At 30.9% G+C, this 19,089-nt stretch overlaps 1 protein-coding gene across 11 annotated transcripts in view; it reads left to right on the top strand.

The window, feature by feature from the left end:
* Positions 1-19,089, top strand: part of LOC107074463 (glutamate receptor ionotropic, kainate 2) — an 84,763-nt gene that overhangs the window by 42,873 nt on the left and 22,801 nt on the right. For all 11 annotated transcript variants that reach the window (XM_015335922.2, XM_015335925.2, XM_015335929.2 and 8 more), the window contains 6 exons: positions 3,218-3,379; positions 8,261-8,512; positions 11,830-12,005; positions 13,770-13,823; positions 15,788-15,952; positions 16,536-16,688. In XM_015335922.2, coding sequence (XP_015191408.1) covers positions 3,218-3,379; positions 8,261-8,512; positions 11,830-12,005; positions 13,770-13,823; positions 15,788-15,952; positions 16,536-16,688 — 962 coding nt within the window. The remainder of the gene's footprint in view (positions 1-3,217; positions 3,380-8,260; positions 8,513-11,829; positions 12,006-13,769; positions 13,824-15,787; positions 15,953-16,535; positions 16,689-19,089) is intronic.

The following is a 19,089-nucleotide window of genomic DNA, read 5'->3' on the forward strand; positions in this document are numbered from 1 at the left end:
TTCCTTTTTCTCTTTTGAAAAAAAAAGATAACCGATGATTAAAAGCATTTCCAAAATATAGAGAAACAATCGATCATTTTCTATAGAAGAATTTTTGTCCAATTTTATATTACACAAAACGCTAAATCAACAATACTTATTATAAGAAATGTTCGTTCAAAAGTGTGAACTAACATAACTAAGATTGATTTTTTATAATGGGAAGAAAAAGGATAAAAAAAAAAAAAGGTATTTGCATTTGAATCTTTGCGATCTCTAAGGACCAACCTTCGTCTTTTGGAACGACCTAAACTTGAAAGTACCAACACCCACTACTACTATTCGTGACTTCATCTTTCTTTATCTAGTCACGACATTCGATTTCAATAACGATTTGCGTTTAGATATCTTCGAAGAGTTTGAAATCTACTTTGAAATGATCTTGAAAGAATGAAAAAAAAAGAATACTATCCTCTTCAATTCTCTTTTTTTTTTTTTTTAAGTTTTACTCGCACCTCATTAAAGAAAAATACGTAGAATTCATTTATCTGTTCTTTCATAGGTATATCAAAAATATTCTAATTTATTACTTATGATTACTTCTTTTCTATATAATAATTCATTCAATGGATAATAAACAAGTTTCACAAAATAGATTATAAGAAATGTATTAAATTTCGTAAAGCTTAGGGAAATTTTCCATAGGATTATTCATACATACGTCTCGAATTTTTCAATTTACTCGTCTTCGGATGAGTCGATTCTACAATAGAACGAAGTATGTCACCTATCTATCTAAGTATGTACGTATGTATGTATGTATGCATGTATATAAAGAAGTTCTTTTGTCACGTGCGAGAAGAATAGTAGTAGAGCTTTTCTCAACGTAGGAATCTTTATCGAGTTTTCAGAATCTCAATAAATTCAATTCCCTTCTAGTACTCTTCTCAATCGTTTACAATTCCATTCGTGTAATACAATTCTATAAATTAGCTCTTATTCGAAGAAAAATAATATATATATATATATACATATTCGTTTTTTAGATTAGTATTTAAAAAGTTGCAAAACAAAATGACGTATCTTATATACGAGGTAATCCAATTAGCGTTTAGCACAAATTTATTTAATATATTAGAATTATTATTAATATATTATATTAATAATATTAAATATATTAATATAATATATTAATAATATATAAAATTACTAATATATTTTATATTATATATTTTATTTATATTATATATACGATAATTATTATATTATAATTTATTTAATATATCAAATACATGAAATCGTTCTAAATAAAAATATTCTAATAAATATTATAATATTAAAAAAAAAAATAAAAAAAAAGAACGCGTATAAATGATAATAATAAAATAATATTTTTAGTCGCGTCTGAGGTTAAGCTGAAATCTCGATAAACTAGAAAAGCGAATATTCCTATTCGAATGTTAATGCGAGTTGGAAGGTAAGTGCCAATACGTGGGACAAAGCATATTCCTTCTATCGTGCATTGAATATGAAAAAGAAAAGACAAAAGTAGAAGGAACGTGAGAAACAGAGATTCCCAAGCTTCAATCCTTAGGGAAACGATTTAACGATTACGTTTTTCGCTCAATTCAACGTTTAAAGTACCGACGACTTACTAACTGTGAGCTTCCATTTAATAATATTCCTGAAAAATACTTTGATCCATTATTTCTTTCCAGAATATAATTATTATTTATATATATTTATGTATTCTGTATCAATCGTTAAGGGTTTAAAAGAGACGATAATTAACGGGATTTGTTATATACAAGGATATACAGATATATATATATACCAGTAATGTACATCGTTTTGAGAAACGCTTAGCCAGTCTGATTTACAGCCGCTCACATACGGCTATTATAATTAGATATACATAGTAGCAATGTAAAGGCGATTTATTGTATAATTATACGACAGATGTACGCATGTTTAATGTCACTAACAGGCGTGTCATTCCATCTAATATAACATCCATCTGTTATAGATATACGATCGATGTTACATTACTTTTCTTTATTCTTTCGAACAAGAAGATGAAAAGATCATTAAGTATAACATCTATCATTTGAAAATATAAAAATATAAGAGCAATAAATTTATGTCTTTACAAACTTGATTAATTAATTTCATTTAATTACTGCTCAAAGGGAAAACGATACCATGGAATAACGGAAGATTGATTCGTTCTTTCGGTGAATTAACTCCTGAGAAAGTTTTACCACCGAAGAAGATGAAGTTTCACTTTTTCCCTCGAAGAAACTTACCCAAACTACTAATCAAGAACATAAAATAATTTCGGTTATCGTTGTATCAATTTAATTTCAACTTCGAGTTTTTGAATTTTATTTCATATCACTTTTATCGAATGAACTCTATTACAATTGGATAAAAGGTACGAGTATAATAATCTGCGAATGGTTATCTTTTATATTGAAATAAAAACGAATAAACGATGATAGCAAAAAATTAATTTTCCACGATGGCTTTTGTTCTCTTTGTTTCTGTTAAAATAATCAACGAGATAGAAACACGCAAAATTGTTGCGTGTTTTTTCAATGAACGTTAATAAATTATGATATTAATAAACTAGAATATTATTTATTTTAATAAATAACGTTACAACGATGAAGCTTGTAATCGAAAAAAATAATGAAACATGCCAGACAAAATATTGATCGGATGAAAATCTTTTTATTAAATAATTATCTTTGAAAACGTTTGGCTCTTACTTCCATCTCCAACAGAGAGAGAGAGAGAGAGAGAGTAACTCTTTGAACAGTGCAATTTCTTAAAGGAAAAGCATGACACCAAGTACGGTAATTATTCGAATTTAATTAAAACTACTTCTCTAACTCCTTGTGCCATGGTAAAGTCATTAATTGAAAGCAAAGTACGATGGTAATATAGGAATGTATATATGTAAGTACATATATCTATGCATTACATATAACTAACAAAAATATATCAAATATATAACTTATATCACAATCGAGCAATATGTTACATCAACTGTGACATTTGAATAAAAATATTTTTAATTCTTCTATATACTGCAATTGTTTTAGTTACATATTTTAATTAAAATAAACTTGTGTTGTTTTTATTTTTTTTTTATTTTATATTGAATTCTATAATGAAATTGATTTCATAAAAAAAATTCGAGCAATATAACATTGTTATTTTGAACCTGTTACAGGTGCTATCTTTACGGAGGATCAGAAGGATAGTCCCTCGGAACTAGCTTTTAAATATGCAATTTATAAGATCAATAAGGATAAGACACTTTTGCCAAATACAACGTTGGTCTACGATATTCAATACGTGCCTAAGGATGACTCTTTTCGGACGTCGAAAAAAGGTAAATATATTATTAAAATAAAAATAATCAATTTAAAAATATGTATATCTATATTATCACGATGTAATACGACAAAATCACGCGTGTTTCAGTTGATATCGACAAAATATCGTAAAGCGAATAATCTATGCCTTGCATTAACATATCCAAATCATTCATAAGAATTTCAATAGATATTTCATATCCACGTAATTAGTAGTTTAATTACGACGCTTTGAAATTTATCCGACTAATGGAAAATATCGGAATAAGGGATGAGAATATAAATATATAATTTTCAAATGAATTAAAAAATTATAAAAAACAAAAATGCATAATTAACGTTATATCGTTGCATTTTCAATACAACACATTACAATCGTTTATTTTATTTATTCTCAAACATTTTTATATTTATCTAAATAGTTATTAAAATGAGAAGCAAGAGTTTTGTTGTTTTCTTTTTGTTTTTTTTTTTTCAACAAGAATGCATCGTAAGCACACGATCATTGCAAATATTAACTATATTTATATATTAAATTTTGTCGAAAGAAAAAAAGAAAAAAGCATTTTCCTAACTTTTGAGATGGGCACGTTCAATACGCATACTCATGGTCAAATGGTAAGATGCTTTTTAAATACTTCAAAAAATTCAGGCCGACATATTTCGATAAGACACGAATTAACGATCTGCAGACGATGCTTGAATCTATTTCAAGTATGTACTTTATATATTTTCTTTTCTTTTATTTTTTTTTTCTACCTCCCCTCCCCCCACCCCCACCCTTAACGAACTAATAACTCATATACAATAAAATAATTTACGTTTACACGAAAAATAATTATTTGATTTTATTTTCAATTGAAAAAAAAAATGTAGAAAAATATCGTACGTTTTACAAAAGATAAGTTCATTGGAATAAAAAAAAGTGTACAGAAACTCTGACGAAACCCCTGATGCAACCCTGACTCGTTTTATATCATACCAGACATGACACAAGGTTTGACAACTTTCCAAGCAAAGTCGTGATTGGCTAAAATCCTCGAGCATCCCCTTTAAGACTGACTACTACCCTCTTAGAACCAATTGCTTCGGGCTTTGGTCTTTTACGTAATATTATATTCATGTAAGACTTTGGTTGAATTTTTCGAAAAAGTATTTCTTCTTTTTCCCTGTTTTTTTTTTCATACTAAAATAAAATAAAATATAACAAGGGCAATATCTGATTTTTTTCAAATTTTTCACAAATTTTTCTTTCGCGTATTGCCCGGTTAATGAGACGAGTTCTTATTTCAAGATATCATTCTATTGGGTTGGCAAGAAAGTAATTTCGGTAATAAGTAAATATATATTATAAAATTATATATATTATTATATTGTAAAATAATATAAGTATTTTAATATATATATATAAAATAATATTATATATACTATTATATATATATATATATATATATATATATATATATATATATATATATATATATATATATATATATATAATAACAATATAATAATATAATAATAAAATAATAATATAATAATAAAAATAATAAATTAAATTAAATTAAATTAAATTAAATTATAATTATAATTATATTAATTATATTAATATATTAATATAACTATTTTAATATAATATATTATTTATTATATAATTAATATTACTTTCTTGCCAACCCAATACATTCATCCATATCTTTTTCATTTGATTTTTTTCTTTTTTTATTACATTCATTCATTTATTCCTTACCTATCTTAGAAATAATTATATCTTATACAACAGTCATATTATACTCAATAGTAGAACTAGAGTGAATCTCCAGACACGTTATATTGCAACTAGTCTATTGTGTAAAAATTCTTCTTAGAATCATACAAATCCTTTTCTATAGAAGGTCTGGTAGAAAATTGTTATTTATACGAGGTGAATTTTCTTTATATTTCAAGTGCTTACCATTGAGGGTAAGTTCGTTTATGAAACTCCAAGCAAAGTCTGCAACGAAAATAAAAAAAAAAAAAATAAAATGAAAATAAAAAAGAAAATAAAAAGAATCGAGGTAAAAGGTGAAACGTCGAGAAAATTGAATTTACGTTAGAAATATCGATTTAATACGAATCTTCATGAATTTCGTAAAACGATCAACCGTTCGAGACGGTCATCTTGAAATACGATATAAGTATTAGTTCAAGAGAGAGAAAGAGAAAAAGAGAGAGAGAAAGGAAGAAAGAGAAAGAACAAAGTTGTGAAAGCAATTATGGCAAAGCTATATCCGGAGTAATAGAAAAAGTATTAGTTGCAATAGAGTTTAAGTGCAATACGGTTTTTTGTTGAAAAGTAAATAAATAGGTAATTAAATAAAATAAAAATGTACAATATTTCAAATGGGTAATTATTGAAATTTATAAATTAAAATATGTAAATTAAAATTATTGAAGTTTATAAATAAAACAAGAAGAAACAGTACATATCGATTTAATTACACGTTGAAACGCGCGTATCGCGTTATCACTATTATTTTCTTTACTTTACGTCGACTACTTTCGTATGTGATAAAAATACGAAAAAAAAAAGAAAAAAAAAACTCAGTTACGGGATGAGCACGAGCGGGTTTTCCGAAAGAATGCGCTTAAAACTCGAATAGGTTGTAGATATCAACATCGGTCGATGACTTGTTTGGAATCAAATGCCGAAGGGTAGTCGATAGATTCGTAGCTGACTATAAATGGCTTCCTCAACGTTATTGATTTTCATACTATTGATCAAAGAACTTGATTCAAATCGTTGAAAACTATAGATGCGTTAACATTTCATCTAAATCTTTTTCATTTTAATATATGGTAGAATATACAGAGAACTGGATAAACATTTTTTTTTATTCTAATATAATTACTTTATCGCACCTGCGCAGTGATGATTACGAGGGCTATGGGGTAACACCACTCTAGAGTCTGAAAAAAAAGCTTTCTTTTTGAGAATTTTTTTTTGCGAACATTAAATTAGGAATAGAATTTCTTTTTTGAGAATTGGTTAATCATATATTCAACTATGTAAACAAATATTTTTATTGATTTTAGATACAAAATGGCGTCGTTATTTGTAGCTTAACAAAACCCTGTTCAAGTGCATATTATTTTTAGATGTTTAAAGTACACTTTAAGCTAAAACAAAAAAAAAATCGATTTATTGAAAATTCTAAAGTGGTGTTACCCCTTAAATTGTCCTGTAATGTAAGTAGATTGTATTAAAATATTTAAAAAATAGGTAATTAATTAATAGGAGTTTCTAATGTTGCTTAAAAGCTCGGAATATTTGATCGGAGTACCGTCCAATTTGAAATTCACCTTTAGACTGGCACGTGGTCTTTAATGAAAGTTTTGATATTGAATGTTGTTTTTATGACTTTCCGAATATTACACATGCGTGCAACGTGAATAATAAACCTAATTAATAGAATTTAAGATTAAAACGTTCTAATTTGACTATTTTTTGCATTTTAATATAATTATTTTATCGCTCCTGTACAATGATGACTTAGAGAAGATAAAATTTAAATGTACTACAAGTAGAAAGCATTAATGCATTGAAATAATTATTAATTATTCAAAATAAATGTGTTTTTTTACCTGATAACACCAGATATAGGATAGGAGTACCGTTCTCTTTGAACATCACTTTTATAATGAAACAATTTCGTGAATACTTGTATTAAATGTTCCCATAAACCATCCTCTTTCTAGGACGGTACTCCGATCCTATACCTGGTGTTTTCAGATTTAAAAAAACACACACACACATTTCTTTTGAATAATTAATAATTATTTGAATGTATTAATGTTTTCAACTTGTATTACAGTTAAATTGTAATAATCGAATATAAATGACAGTCACACGTATAGTACGAATGGTCGAATACAAGGGGAGCAAGCAGTCAACGAAATCGTCGTTTGGTAACAACATCAACGTGTGGCTCAGCACGGTGATCCAGTTGGAATACATTCGTCGATTCCACCCTTGCGATTCAAAACAAAGAAATTTCGAATTCAGTCATGAATAATTCGTACGTTGTCCGGAAAACAGTGTGGTGTCTGTGCTTAAACGCGACAAGAGTATTTTCAAAATCGAGTTCGTCCATTTCCCCCATTGGAACAATTCCTGTCCTATATGTTGATGCTAACGCCAATGTTGTCGACAATATAGACAATAATATAGCGTGCCAAAAATAATTTTCTTCGATGAAAATGATAAAAGAATAATAAGAAGAAAAAGAATAAAGATAAATCGTGAAAAATCGTTATCTGTACTTTTCGTAACTGAAAGTATAATGGATAAGGAAATGGACCCTTCGAAAACGTATCAATTTCACTGGTCATTCTTCTTGCTTTTCATCGGTGATATGTACACGTAAGAGTCGTAAATCATGTCCATCCGTATCCCATCAGTTCAGTCCGGTTCACTACGTAATACATTGCTATTGATGATCGTCAAAGTATCTTGCCTATATAAACAGACTGAATCGAGTACCAAACGGAAACGATTGCTAAACTTTTACATAAATACTTATCAATTATTTTGAAGAACGAACGTCATCCATCAATATTACAAAAAAAAAAAAAAAAAAGAAAGTTTCTTCAATTCAATTTCATTTTGAATACAATTTCTATACCAATCGTCGATTAAGTAAACATTTGTATCATCGATAAAAGTATGTTTTGATAATAATTATAATTATTATATGAAATAATTCATTTTTCAGTGACATTTATTTTTTAAATTCGTCTATTTACCTGACTACAAAATATGAAACATTTAAAAATAACTCAGATTATAAAAAACATTATTAGATAATTTCACAATAAAAGTATTTTGGGATAATAAGAAGAGAATCTTGATGTTTCAGCGTGTAAGCAGTTATCGAGGTCCGTTCAAGGTATTTTTGGACCTTCGGATCCTCTTTTAGGAGCTCACATTCAAAGTATATGCGAAGCTTTGGACGTACCTCATCTCGAAGCAAGGGTCGACTTTGAGCCAACGTTCAAGGAATTTAGCATAAATCTCTACCCGGCTCAAGACCACCTCAACAAAGCCTTTAAGGACCTCATGTCCTTTCTGAATTGGACTAGAGTAGCCATCATTTACGAAGAGGATTACGGTGAGTGCAGTGCCTTTTCAACGAGTTCCCATTCGTACGAAAAATATAGTTAATTAATATTCATATCTCGTAATAGGCTAACGTAAATTTACAATATTATATACATGAATGTAATATTATAATAACTACATTTTACACCATGAATTAATTAAGTATCATTAGCAAGAGTTTGTTTAAATTTATCTAAAAAGTTTGTCTTTCGTGGGATTTCGTTGAAAAAGTCGTAGAACGAAATGAAATCCTATGTAGTTTTCTTTTTTTCGTCGAATATTTGTTGGTCATTAAGAGGATGAGTTTTCCATGAAAACAAAACGTTGGAATCAGTTGGTATAAGTGGTGGTTGTGGACAGTACTAGGTAGCCCATGGTAACACGAATGGAACGTAGAAAATGTCGAGCTGTCATATCCACGCGGATATAACTATGTTTACGTGCGACTCTGTAAACCTCATAACGCGACTCCCAAACGTTTGTCCCCCTTTATATTTCGTTTTAATGGTGATCTTTAAATACGATTCAAAACTCGGTTCACGAAACGAGAATTTCTCTTGAAAGAAAGAGAAGTCAACGATCGAAATCAGTGTAGAAAGAAAAATCGTTCACCTGGAAACGTCCAAAAAAACTTCTACTTTCTTTGCTTTCTTTCTCTTGCCTTAACAATGAACTTCAAATCGAACTCTAAAAATTTCTTCTAGCTTAAAAAGAACGAAAATATAGTTTGTTACGTTTATTTTATCGTAATATCATTTTCTCATCATTTATATCATCATCCATTCGGGTTTTAATTGATTCGATATGTTCGTGAACGTAAATGGCAAAGTTTTTTTTTTTAAGTATCTCGTTATTTCAAAACGAGTTTCGTATATTTAAATCTAAACATAACGAAAAATCTAATGAGTTAAGTTTGAAAACGAGATATTTTCTTAAGAAGAAACGTTACATTACCAAGAAAAGGAAAACAATGGTAAGTTTTGTAACTAGGTACAATTTATAAAACTTTATTCACAAAGAGAATGATAAAAACTAATAAGTACATTTTCGAGATAAGGATATTTCGAAATTATTTACATTTTCCTAACCATTATCCTTCTTATTTATTAATTACATCTATTATAATAATTTGCTCGAACAAATCTTCGATAATTCTGTCTAGTAATATCTATCTATCTATCTATCTATTTGTATATGTACGTAAATTTTGTCAGGAACTTATTACAACTTAAAATACGTATGCAGATGCTCACTCACATGCTTATCTACATATTTATCTGCATATCTAGCTATATTTCGCGTATTTCAACGGTGTAACATTTTCAAGGAGAATATACTCGCATACGTTCCCATCCAAATATTCATCAGTGGAGTAACGTCCCGTTTTAGAGTTCGTTAAAACTTGAAGAGGAGAAAATAGTTTTCGTCTATCCAACGTATTTCGGATGCCACGAATTTTCAGCGTTAAAATATCTACTACTCGAAATCGCAGCCGGTCGAATTCACTGTGGATTATCACCGTCCTTTCGACTTTTACTCGTAAAAGTTGCGACATTACGAAAGAGTAATATCCTAATAACAAGATGATGGTGTCTCAAGTATATAAAGTAAATAATATTTGGCTAAGGTTAAACGACAATTTTTATATATACTTTTGGAACACTTCAACTTTTTATTAATCAAAAAAAAAAAAAAAAAGAAATAAAAAAGAAATATAAATGGTCATACGTTTTTATGAATACCAATGATTTAGTGATAAAAAGTTTATCGTAAAAAAATGTTCAATCTTTCATCGAAGTAACCAACCAACAATTCTCAACAATATTCTCGACTGATTATTTTACGAGTAAGTGAGTTCATTATTATTGTTCAAAGAAATAAGAAAAGGTAATGGAGAAAAGTGTATCCCTTCTTAAATTCTTTCTGGTCCTAACATAGAGGATAGGGTACTTTCGGTATCGTGTCATAAATTTTCAAACTACAAACCAACCCTAGCCATTCGTTCGTGATAGTGGCGGCGAAGATGGCGAGGGGGGTGGGTTTTGTAGGTTACTCCATAAAGTAGACTTTCTTCATACCCTTGAGCGTTTACTTCTTTTTCTTTGCGCTTACCTCTCCTCCTCCTCCTCCTCCTCCTCCTCCTCCTCCTCTTTCTTTTGACTATGTCTTTAAAAAAGAAAAAAAGAAAAAGAAAACGCGCAAGCGCATATCTATTAAACAAAGAAAAACGAGTCGAGTATAAAAAGGAGCCATCGTAATTGGAGGACGATGCATCTACAGAGACGAAGTTTGTTATTTTTCAATTTAACGTTTTTTTAACAAGAACAACGAGGAAGAGTAAGATATTCAGCGAAAGTTTTCATCACCGTGTCTTTCTTTCTGCAATTTATCTCTTTTACCTCTATTTTCTCATTCCTTTTTTCTAATATTATTTCTCTCTCTCTCTCTCTCTCTCTCTTTCTATTTTACTTTCTTTTAAAATGTCACTTCAAATCAGTGACTTCGAAATAAAATGAAAATTTACAAACAAGGAATATTTTGTTATTTCTTTCTCTTTTTTTATTTCATAGAACCTGATTTTATCGACATTTTCTTCTTCTTCTTCTTCTTCTTCTCTTCTTTTTATTTTCTTTTTCATTTATTGATGTAATATTATATATATATATATAGAGAGAGAGAAAAATATATGAAGTATTTCTCGTTTAAAAGATAAACGGGAAAAGTTGAAGACAGTACATAGAAGTAAAACAAGATTATCTTGTTGGAAAGAGAACTGTGACGATCGAGAAGTACTAGATCGAATTAGATGAGGGAACCGAGGACGAACTATTTTTCCTTACCTCTCGTTCAACCCCCTTTCACCACCAACGTTCTAACAAATTTTTCGAACAAGGTGGAAGCTGTTATAAAGAGACTACAGATTGCCACTTCGTCGAGTTCTTTTCGTATGGTATGGTACCAAAGCCTCCGTTGTTTTCCAACAAATTGAATTATCCTTCTTTCCATCACCTTTTGTTCCTTCTCCCTGAGGACACACCACGAACGACAGAAGCGCATTAAAGCGCATAACACGACCAAACGTTTTTAACTTTTCACGCTTGAAGAAAGACTTCTTGATAGTACACACACACACACACTATCACACATACTATAATCCAAAAACAGAGATGAAGTATAAGAAAGAACTTTTTTACAGTATTTTATTATTTCTACGTGGTATAAATCGTAAAACGTAAGGACTGTACAATTTATAAAATATTTTATAAGTCCGTGGTTTCTTTACTCATAATTTAAAATGATGTTTTTTCATGATTCGTTGGTTGGCAGGTTTATTCAAACTACAGGATCTTGTTAAATCACCGCCATCAACGAGAACGGAAATGTATATACGTCAAGCAGGTCCTGGATCTTACAGACAAGTTTTACAAGAAGTCAGACATAAGGAAATTTTCAAATTAATCGTCGACACCGATCCAGCGCACATGCAACAATTTTTTCGTGCCGTAAGTATCTTGACTTTAATATTTTAATTTATGATCGATAAAAAAGTACTATTTCAAAGTTTTTCACCTGTAACTACATTGCATTTAAAAAAAAAAAAAAAAAAAACGTAAAACATTTGATTTTCTAACCATAAAAAAAGAAAAACACAAATGTCTCGAATAAGGTAGTAAAATAAGCTTCAAGGAAATACCATTCCTAATAAATATACATATCTATATAATTGTAAAAACTTTGTGAATACATTTTTCATATATTCTTGTATATATATATATATTCGCGAAATCAACTTTCTGTCATGACTTTTTGTTTTTCTTGGAATATAGCTCGTCGATAGTAATAATTTTTCTCTGTCCGTTGGAAGGAAATTGCAAACGTTGGTAGAACGATATTTCGAGAGAGAGAAAAGCATTCGAGACTTGGCTCTGTTGATCTACCGATCGATTCTTGAGAAAATCGAACTGTTCTGAAGAGAATGTTCGTCGAAGCGTGTCCTTGGCACGTTCAGGAGCAAAGTTCAATCAATAAAACGATAATATAAAGGTTTAGATAAGATCGTAGGAAAAAGAGAAAGGGCTGAGAAAAAGATGTGACTTTATTTTTTTTTCATTTTTTTTTTTTTTTTCAATAATAACTACCATAAGCAAATTTTGGTGTCAATGATATAAATAAAGACATTAAAAACCAACACGAATTATACTTCGGTTTTCTGATATTTTTTAAATAATTGATATACGTGGGAAATATTGTTCACATCGAGAGTGCTTACATTCGTATTTGGTACAAAGGTTCGAAAAAAAAAAAAAGAAATAAAAAGAGGAAGAAAAGAAAGGGCGGGGGACAAAAAAAATATATGACAAATACCCTTCCGTCCATTTCGAGCGTTCATTCGGCGAAGTGTCGTTCGTTGGTTGTGAAAGCAACCAGCTCGTAAAATTAAATCATGCGAATTGTCAGTGGTAACGAAACAAACGTCGAAAACAATTCATGCGAATTGGGCCGACTTCGTGACAACGTGTTTCGTGTCCCGTATTATATGTATGTGTGTATAGATATATACGTTTATATATAGTGTACAATAATGCATAGGTAAAAAGGAACACAAATGGTTGAGAGGAAAGGAAAAAAAAATGGGGGGGGGGGGGATGGGAGTATTTCCCAAATTTTCAACTCTTTCTCCAAACGCCAGATTGCGTACGATAAAACGCAAAAGATTTTACATAATCCAACGAACCATCGACGCGTCATTGTTCGTATGTATATGTGTACGCTCGAATGATTTTTTCTCTCTCTCTGTCCCCCTCTCCCTGTCTCTCTTGTCATAGTTATTCGAATTGTTGCACAGTTAAAAAAAATCTATCGACGTGCTTTGAAAAATTGTTCCATTTTTATCGATGCTTACCCACACTCTCACATATTACCTTTTTATTTCTTTCCAATATTTTACTTTTTCCCTTTTTTATCTCTTAATCCCTCCCTCTATCTCTCTCTCTCTCTCTCTCTCTCTCTCTCTCTCTCTCTCTCTTTTCAGTCATCGTGCATTTTTCGTCTTTTCCAAATCCCCCAAAAAAGGAATAAAATGTTCTTACATTCCTAAAGATAAAAGCTTTTGTCTGATAACTCAACTAAAGCCAGTAACGTGTAGTCATAGTCATTCGAATGCAACGCGAGAACATGCACAGCACACGTCGATAGCAATTCGATCGCTTACGAAATCTGATCGTTCCTTTCTCGTTTTTTATTTTTGTTTTTCCTTTTTGTTGCAGATATTGCAGCTGCAAATGAATGACTACAGATACCACTACATGTTCACAACGTTCGTAAGTATACTTTCACGAAATTCTTTGATCCGATTTGAAAAATAGAAAACAAAAAAAAAATTAGATAAATTCCAAAAGACAAATATTTGAATAACCAACAAATCTTTAACTTTATTAGGCTTGCTATAAAATTTAAAGTTATCATTAAAACATCAATTAATTATTGAATTATCTCTCGAAATTGGATCTTCAATCATTGAGGAAACTAATAATTCGATTAACGACTAAAATTCAAATCGAATTATATATCGAAAATTCTTTGTCAAATGAAGTTTATAGGATCTAGTATCACAGCAATGAAATTAGTACATATCTGGTGTAGGACGAACACGCAGTGACGCAAATAATGAAGTGCAAAACACGTATAAAGCATTGGTACTCCTCGTCGTCGATGAAAATTAATGAAATTCATGTGGTCGCATTGAATGGGAATAGAAGAACCGTGGGGTAGGAGGAGGACGATTCGAATATAGATAAAATTTATTTACCAAAGTTCATCGATTATCGATACGAGTCTATTCCCAATCGTGATCCTCGCTGAAGCAGTTTCGTAATATCGATAAAACGTTACGAATGTATTTCTTTAGCAAATAAGAGAAACTCGTTATTTGACGATATCGAATTCCTTTTCATTGAAAAACCAGTTTATAGAATAAAATTATCATTATTTAAATCATACCAAATTTCTCTTTCTCTTTCTCTTTCTCTTTATCTTTCTCTTTCTCTTGCTGTTAAAGATTTTATAAAAAGATTGTTTTTATCATTAACGATATAAATAACGAGATTTAAGAAAAAGAAGTCAGAGTTTTCAAATCCAACTTTTTTTTTCCCAACTCGGGTCCGAGGAAAATCGAATGGTTTGTTTCTACTCTTGACTGTCTTGGAATAAATCAAAAGAAAAACGAGTTTCTTAACAGACAGGTAGACGGACAGACAGACATACAGACAGCAGCATACGTGTGCAATGTAGAAAATTGCAAGAGACCTAGCGGCCCCCCGGTTAGAATCGTTATCGTTATAATTCGAAAGAAAAGGGCCAGTAAGATAAAGGAATGACGGAAAGGATGAAAAGGAAAAGGAAAGAAAAAAAAGGGGGGAAAAAAGGGTGAAAGAAGCTGCTCCTCCTTCTCCTCCCTCCTTTTTTTCGAAACGAATTCCTCCTCGAGAATCGTCGGCGTTCTTCTGAAGAGAACTGCATTATTTACTTTAACGATCTCCCGTCGCGAGTAATGCGTCGCGACGCGTCTGGCTTACGTCCCCGTGTAATTATAAATCACCTGACGCTTTTTCTCACTTTCTCTTTATTTCTATTTCTCCCTTTCCTCACCACGAAAACTAAAGAAGAAGAAGAGTAGACAGTTGACTGGTTGAAATCGTTGAACCGTACAACTGGTGATTACGGTGTCATTCACCGAACCTCACTGTTCCTTTTTTTCCTATTTTTCTTTTTCTTTTTTTTTCTCTCCCCCTATTTTCCCAACCCGTTTTTTCTCGTTTCGAACGTCCAACTGATTGGACACATTGCCACCGGTCGACTTCCGATAGTCAGCGAGAATAGTCCATGCCAGTTTAAAAAATAATAATAAAATCCAAATCGAATTTGAAATAACATTTGGAAACGTGATAATATATATATATATATATTATATCATAAACCATTTCCAATAAAACAATTGTAAAATAATCAAATGAACAAATGATTAGAATTCATTGTTACGTTTAACTCCCATTCCATTTGTTATTCGATTGTAAGTTATTTGAAAATTTTTTTGATAAGGGGAGAATTTTTCTGAACGAGAGACATCATGAATAGGGTTGAAATAGTTTGCAATTCGAGTTATGGAAATGTATCGTCGTCGTCGTCGTCGTCGTCGTCGTCGTATATTTTTACATTGTTTCACTCGCATAAGATATTATTTTACGATCGTTCACGATCAACCAACCACCTGTCCCTTTTTCTCCAGGATATCGAAACGTTCGATTTAGAAGATTTCAAGTACAACAGCGTCAACATGACGGCCTTCCGCTTGGTTGATCTCGAGGAAGCCAAGGTCGCTGAAACGCTTCGACAGATGGAACGTTTCCAACCGATTGGCCATGCGATTCTAAATAAAACCGGTGTTATCCAGGTTGGTAGAAACTTTCAACTAAAAAATGAAACTGCGAATTTTTTTATAATTATAATACTAACCCATAAGTTCTCGTTCAGCGTGAATAAATTGTTAGATTTATATATCTAATGCTTTTTCTCTTTAATCAAATAAAAATAAAATTACATTTAGATCTTAAGAATTATTAACGATTGGTTTTAATGTAAAAAAAAAAAAGAAGAAGAAAAAAAAGGTTTCATCAAAAAGTAGAAAATTGGTATTTCCTTTTATACAATTCATAGAATAAAAGTTGAAGCGTTTCTTAACTCGATCTCATCCGTAAGTTTCTGTGAACGTAAATTGAGAGATATATTTCGCGAATGTTACAACTTTTCGAATTATTCTTTCTCTTTTACATCCTATCAAAATTGAACTCTCGAATAAAACGAACCTCTTATAGTATCTTTTACGTCGTCGTAGCTTTCTTTTGTTATTATTTTAAAAGAGTCGTTTTCTTCCTTTTTCTTTTCCCCACAAGAAGAAAACTTAATCGAAACATATAAAAAATCTTTTTATATTTATCCATTTATCTTGTCTCACGAACGGTTTAAATATGTTTCAGGCAGAACCAGCTTTAGTGTACGACAGCGTACAAGTTTTTGCCCATGGATTGGCAGCACTGGATAGAAGCCACGATTTAAGACCAGCTAATTTGTCTTGCGAAAAGGAAGAACCCTGGGACGACGGTCTATCCCTTTACAACTACATCAATTCCGTAAGTACGTTGGTTATCGATTTTTCGTATCGATCGATCATTCGTGAATTTGAAATAATAATAAGTTAAAATCTAATCAAAATTTTCCATAACTACAAAGTCCATCATCGAGCCGAGGAAATATAACTGTTGTTATGCAACGTAGAAACGAACGAACAACCTTAGTGCACTTCTGAGTAGTAACAAGTTTCTCCTTAGATATTCGAGATGAATATTCGCTGGATCGAGACCAATGCGGAATAATAAGAACCGTAACTAGTCTAAAGCTTCCTTCCTTCCTTCCTTCCTTTCTTCCTTCGAATATTCTCCATTACGAATACATTAGAAATTCTTAATCTAATAGGATTAGTATATCGGTGAGAAATTTTAATAATCCTTCTATTTGAAGATAAATTTTTTTTTTTATTATAATCAAGTAATATTCATTCCTAATTAAATTTGTTGTTGTCAAAACTTTACGTCAAATCTCACAGAAAATCCGATCATTGATTTAACATGAGATCTTAATAAATCATCGACAAAATTTCCTATACACCAGTGTTATCACGATAATACGAATTTCCTATGTTATTATTTCGTGAGAAAAATCGTAGCTCGTTAAAGAGAAAATCTTCAGACTGAAGACGGGAAATAAAAAAAAAAAACAAAGCTAATAAAAAGAGAAAACAAAACGCGAGAAATTGAAACGGTCCAAAAGAAAATGAACAAAAAAAATAAGGGAAAAGGTAACGAGCCACGAGGGGAACGTTCGAGACGAGAAACGATTACTCGGGATATTCGAAGAAAAAAAATTGAAGAAAAAAAAAAAGGAGGGAAGGAAAAGAAGTTTCCGGTGTTGGAAATATTATGCTTCTCTGACATGAAGGGGGAGGGGAGGGGGGATGGGATTGGTTGACCAATTTCTTTTCTATCGATTATCGAACGGATTTAATTGGGTCAAACGAGATTTCCTCGAGTTCTCGTCATTTCTTTATTAGAACTGCGGCCAAATCTAGGCGTCGTTGTAACAAACTCTCTCTCTCTCTCTCTCTCTCTCTCTCTCTTCTCGTGAAGTCATCCGAATCCTAACTGACTTGTAGACCAACTCTAACTCTTGGAGAGAAATTCGGGAAGATCTCACGAAAGTTCGTAGACTGGATTATGTCTGGCGCCTCAACGATTCTCCTTCTCTCCCTTTCTTTATTTATCTCTCTATCTATTTCCAAAGCAAATACCAAAACTAATAGAGAAAGAGAGAAAGAGAGAGAGAGAGAGAGACAGACAGATAAACGCGTCGATTATACTTACATATATAATCGAGAAGAAAATCGACAGAAATTACAAAAATTCTCTCTCTATATTAAATGAGCTAAACGATGTTCCTTATCGATCGTTTTCCTTCAAAATAAATGTGACGATATTTCTTCTTAACTGCATATAGCTTCTTAGTGTATATGTAACACGCGGATATAACCGAGACTCCCATATAAATATGGGAATATTATTTTATCGGCAAAAATATCAATTGAGTATTAATAAAAATAATAAATATACAAAAATATAGAAACTCTTCTGGTATAGTTTTATCTTGTACTCTTTCATCTCGAGTTTTCAATTCGATATGTTACGATACGTGGTTATTAAACAATTGCGATCAATAAAACGTACGAGTGAGAAAATATTTGAACGTATTTGAAAACAAGAATGCATATTTTTATATTTTTCTTTTAATGAGGGCTTTTCTTCGCTTTTATACAATTTCGAAATGGGAAAATGACGAAGTATATCAAACGACAAACAGTACGATGAGTGTTTCCAATTCGAATGCGTTGACGAATCGCTAAATGTAAATTTTCCGTATTTTCAAATGAGAACGAACGAGTCCTCGCAGACCTTTGAATTCGTACATATTAAATAGATGTAGTTGAAACTAGAAAACGTTTCCAATCGTCTATTCTTCTTTTACTTTTCACATTTTGCTTTTTTTAGTTTCTTTCGTTTTTAAACGATAATGAAATGTCTATCATTGATTAATTTCAATCTTAAAATTAAATTTTTAATATTATTTATAAAAACATTATGCCTATAGGAATGCAACCTGCCAGACACACATGAAAATGTTGCTTGCGAGTGCCATCAACTGGGGCGGAATTTTTTTCTGCCCGAAAGATAGGCAACCCGTAATACATACGTATATGAACAGTTTAGACTGAAAAAAAAAGTCCGTCCCAGTAGATGGCACTCGCAAGCAACATTTTCAAAATGTGTCTGGCGGGTTGCATTCCTACAGGCGTAATGTTTTTACAAAAAATGATAAAAATTATTTTTGTAATTAATATTCATAAATATAAATTCAATAAAAAAGAGCAGGAAAAAAATTGAAGAAGTAGAAACTTTACAGGTATGTAGGATTAACTTGTGT

Source organism: Polistes dominula, unplaced genomic scaffold, assembly GCF_049000335.1.
Source record: "Polistes dominula isolate Pdom_NZ unplaced genomic scaffold, Pdom_raw_medaka contig_79, whole genome shotgun sequence".
Taxonomy (NCBI): Eukaryota; Metazoa; Arthropoda; class Insecta; order Hymenoptera; family Vespidae; genus Polistes; species Polistes dominula.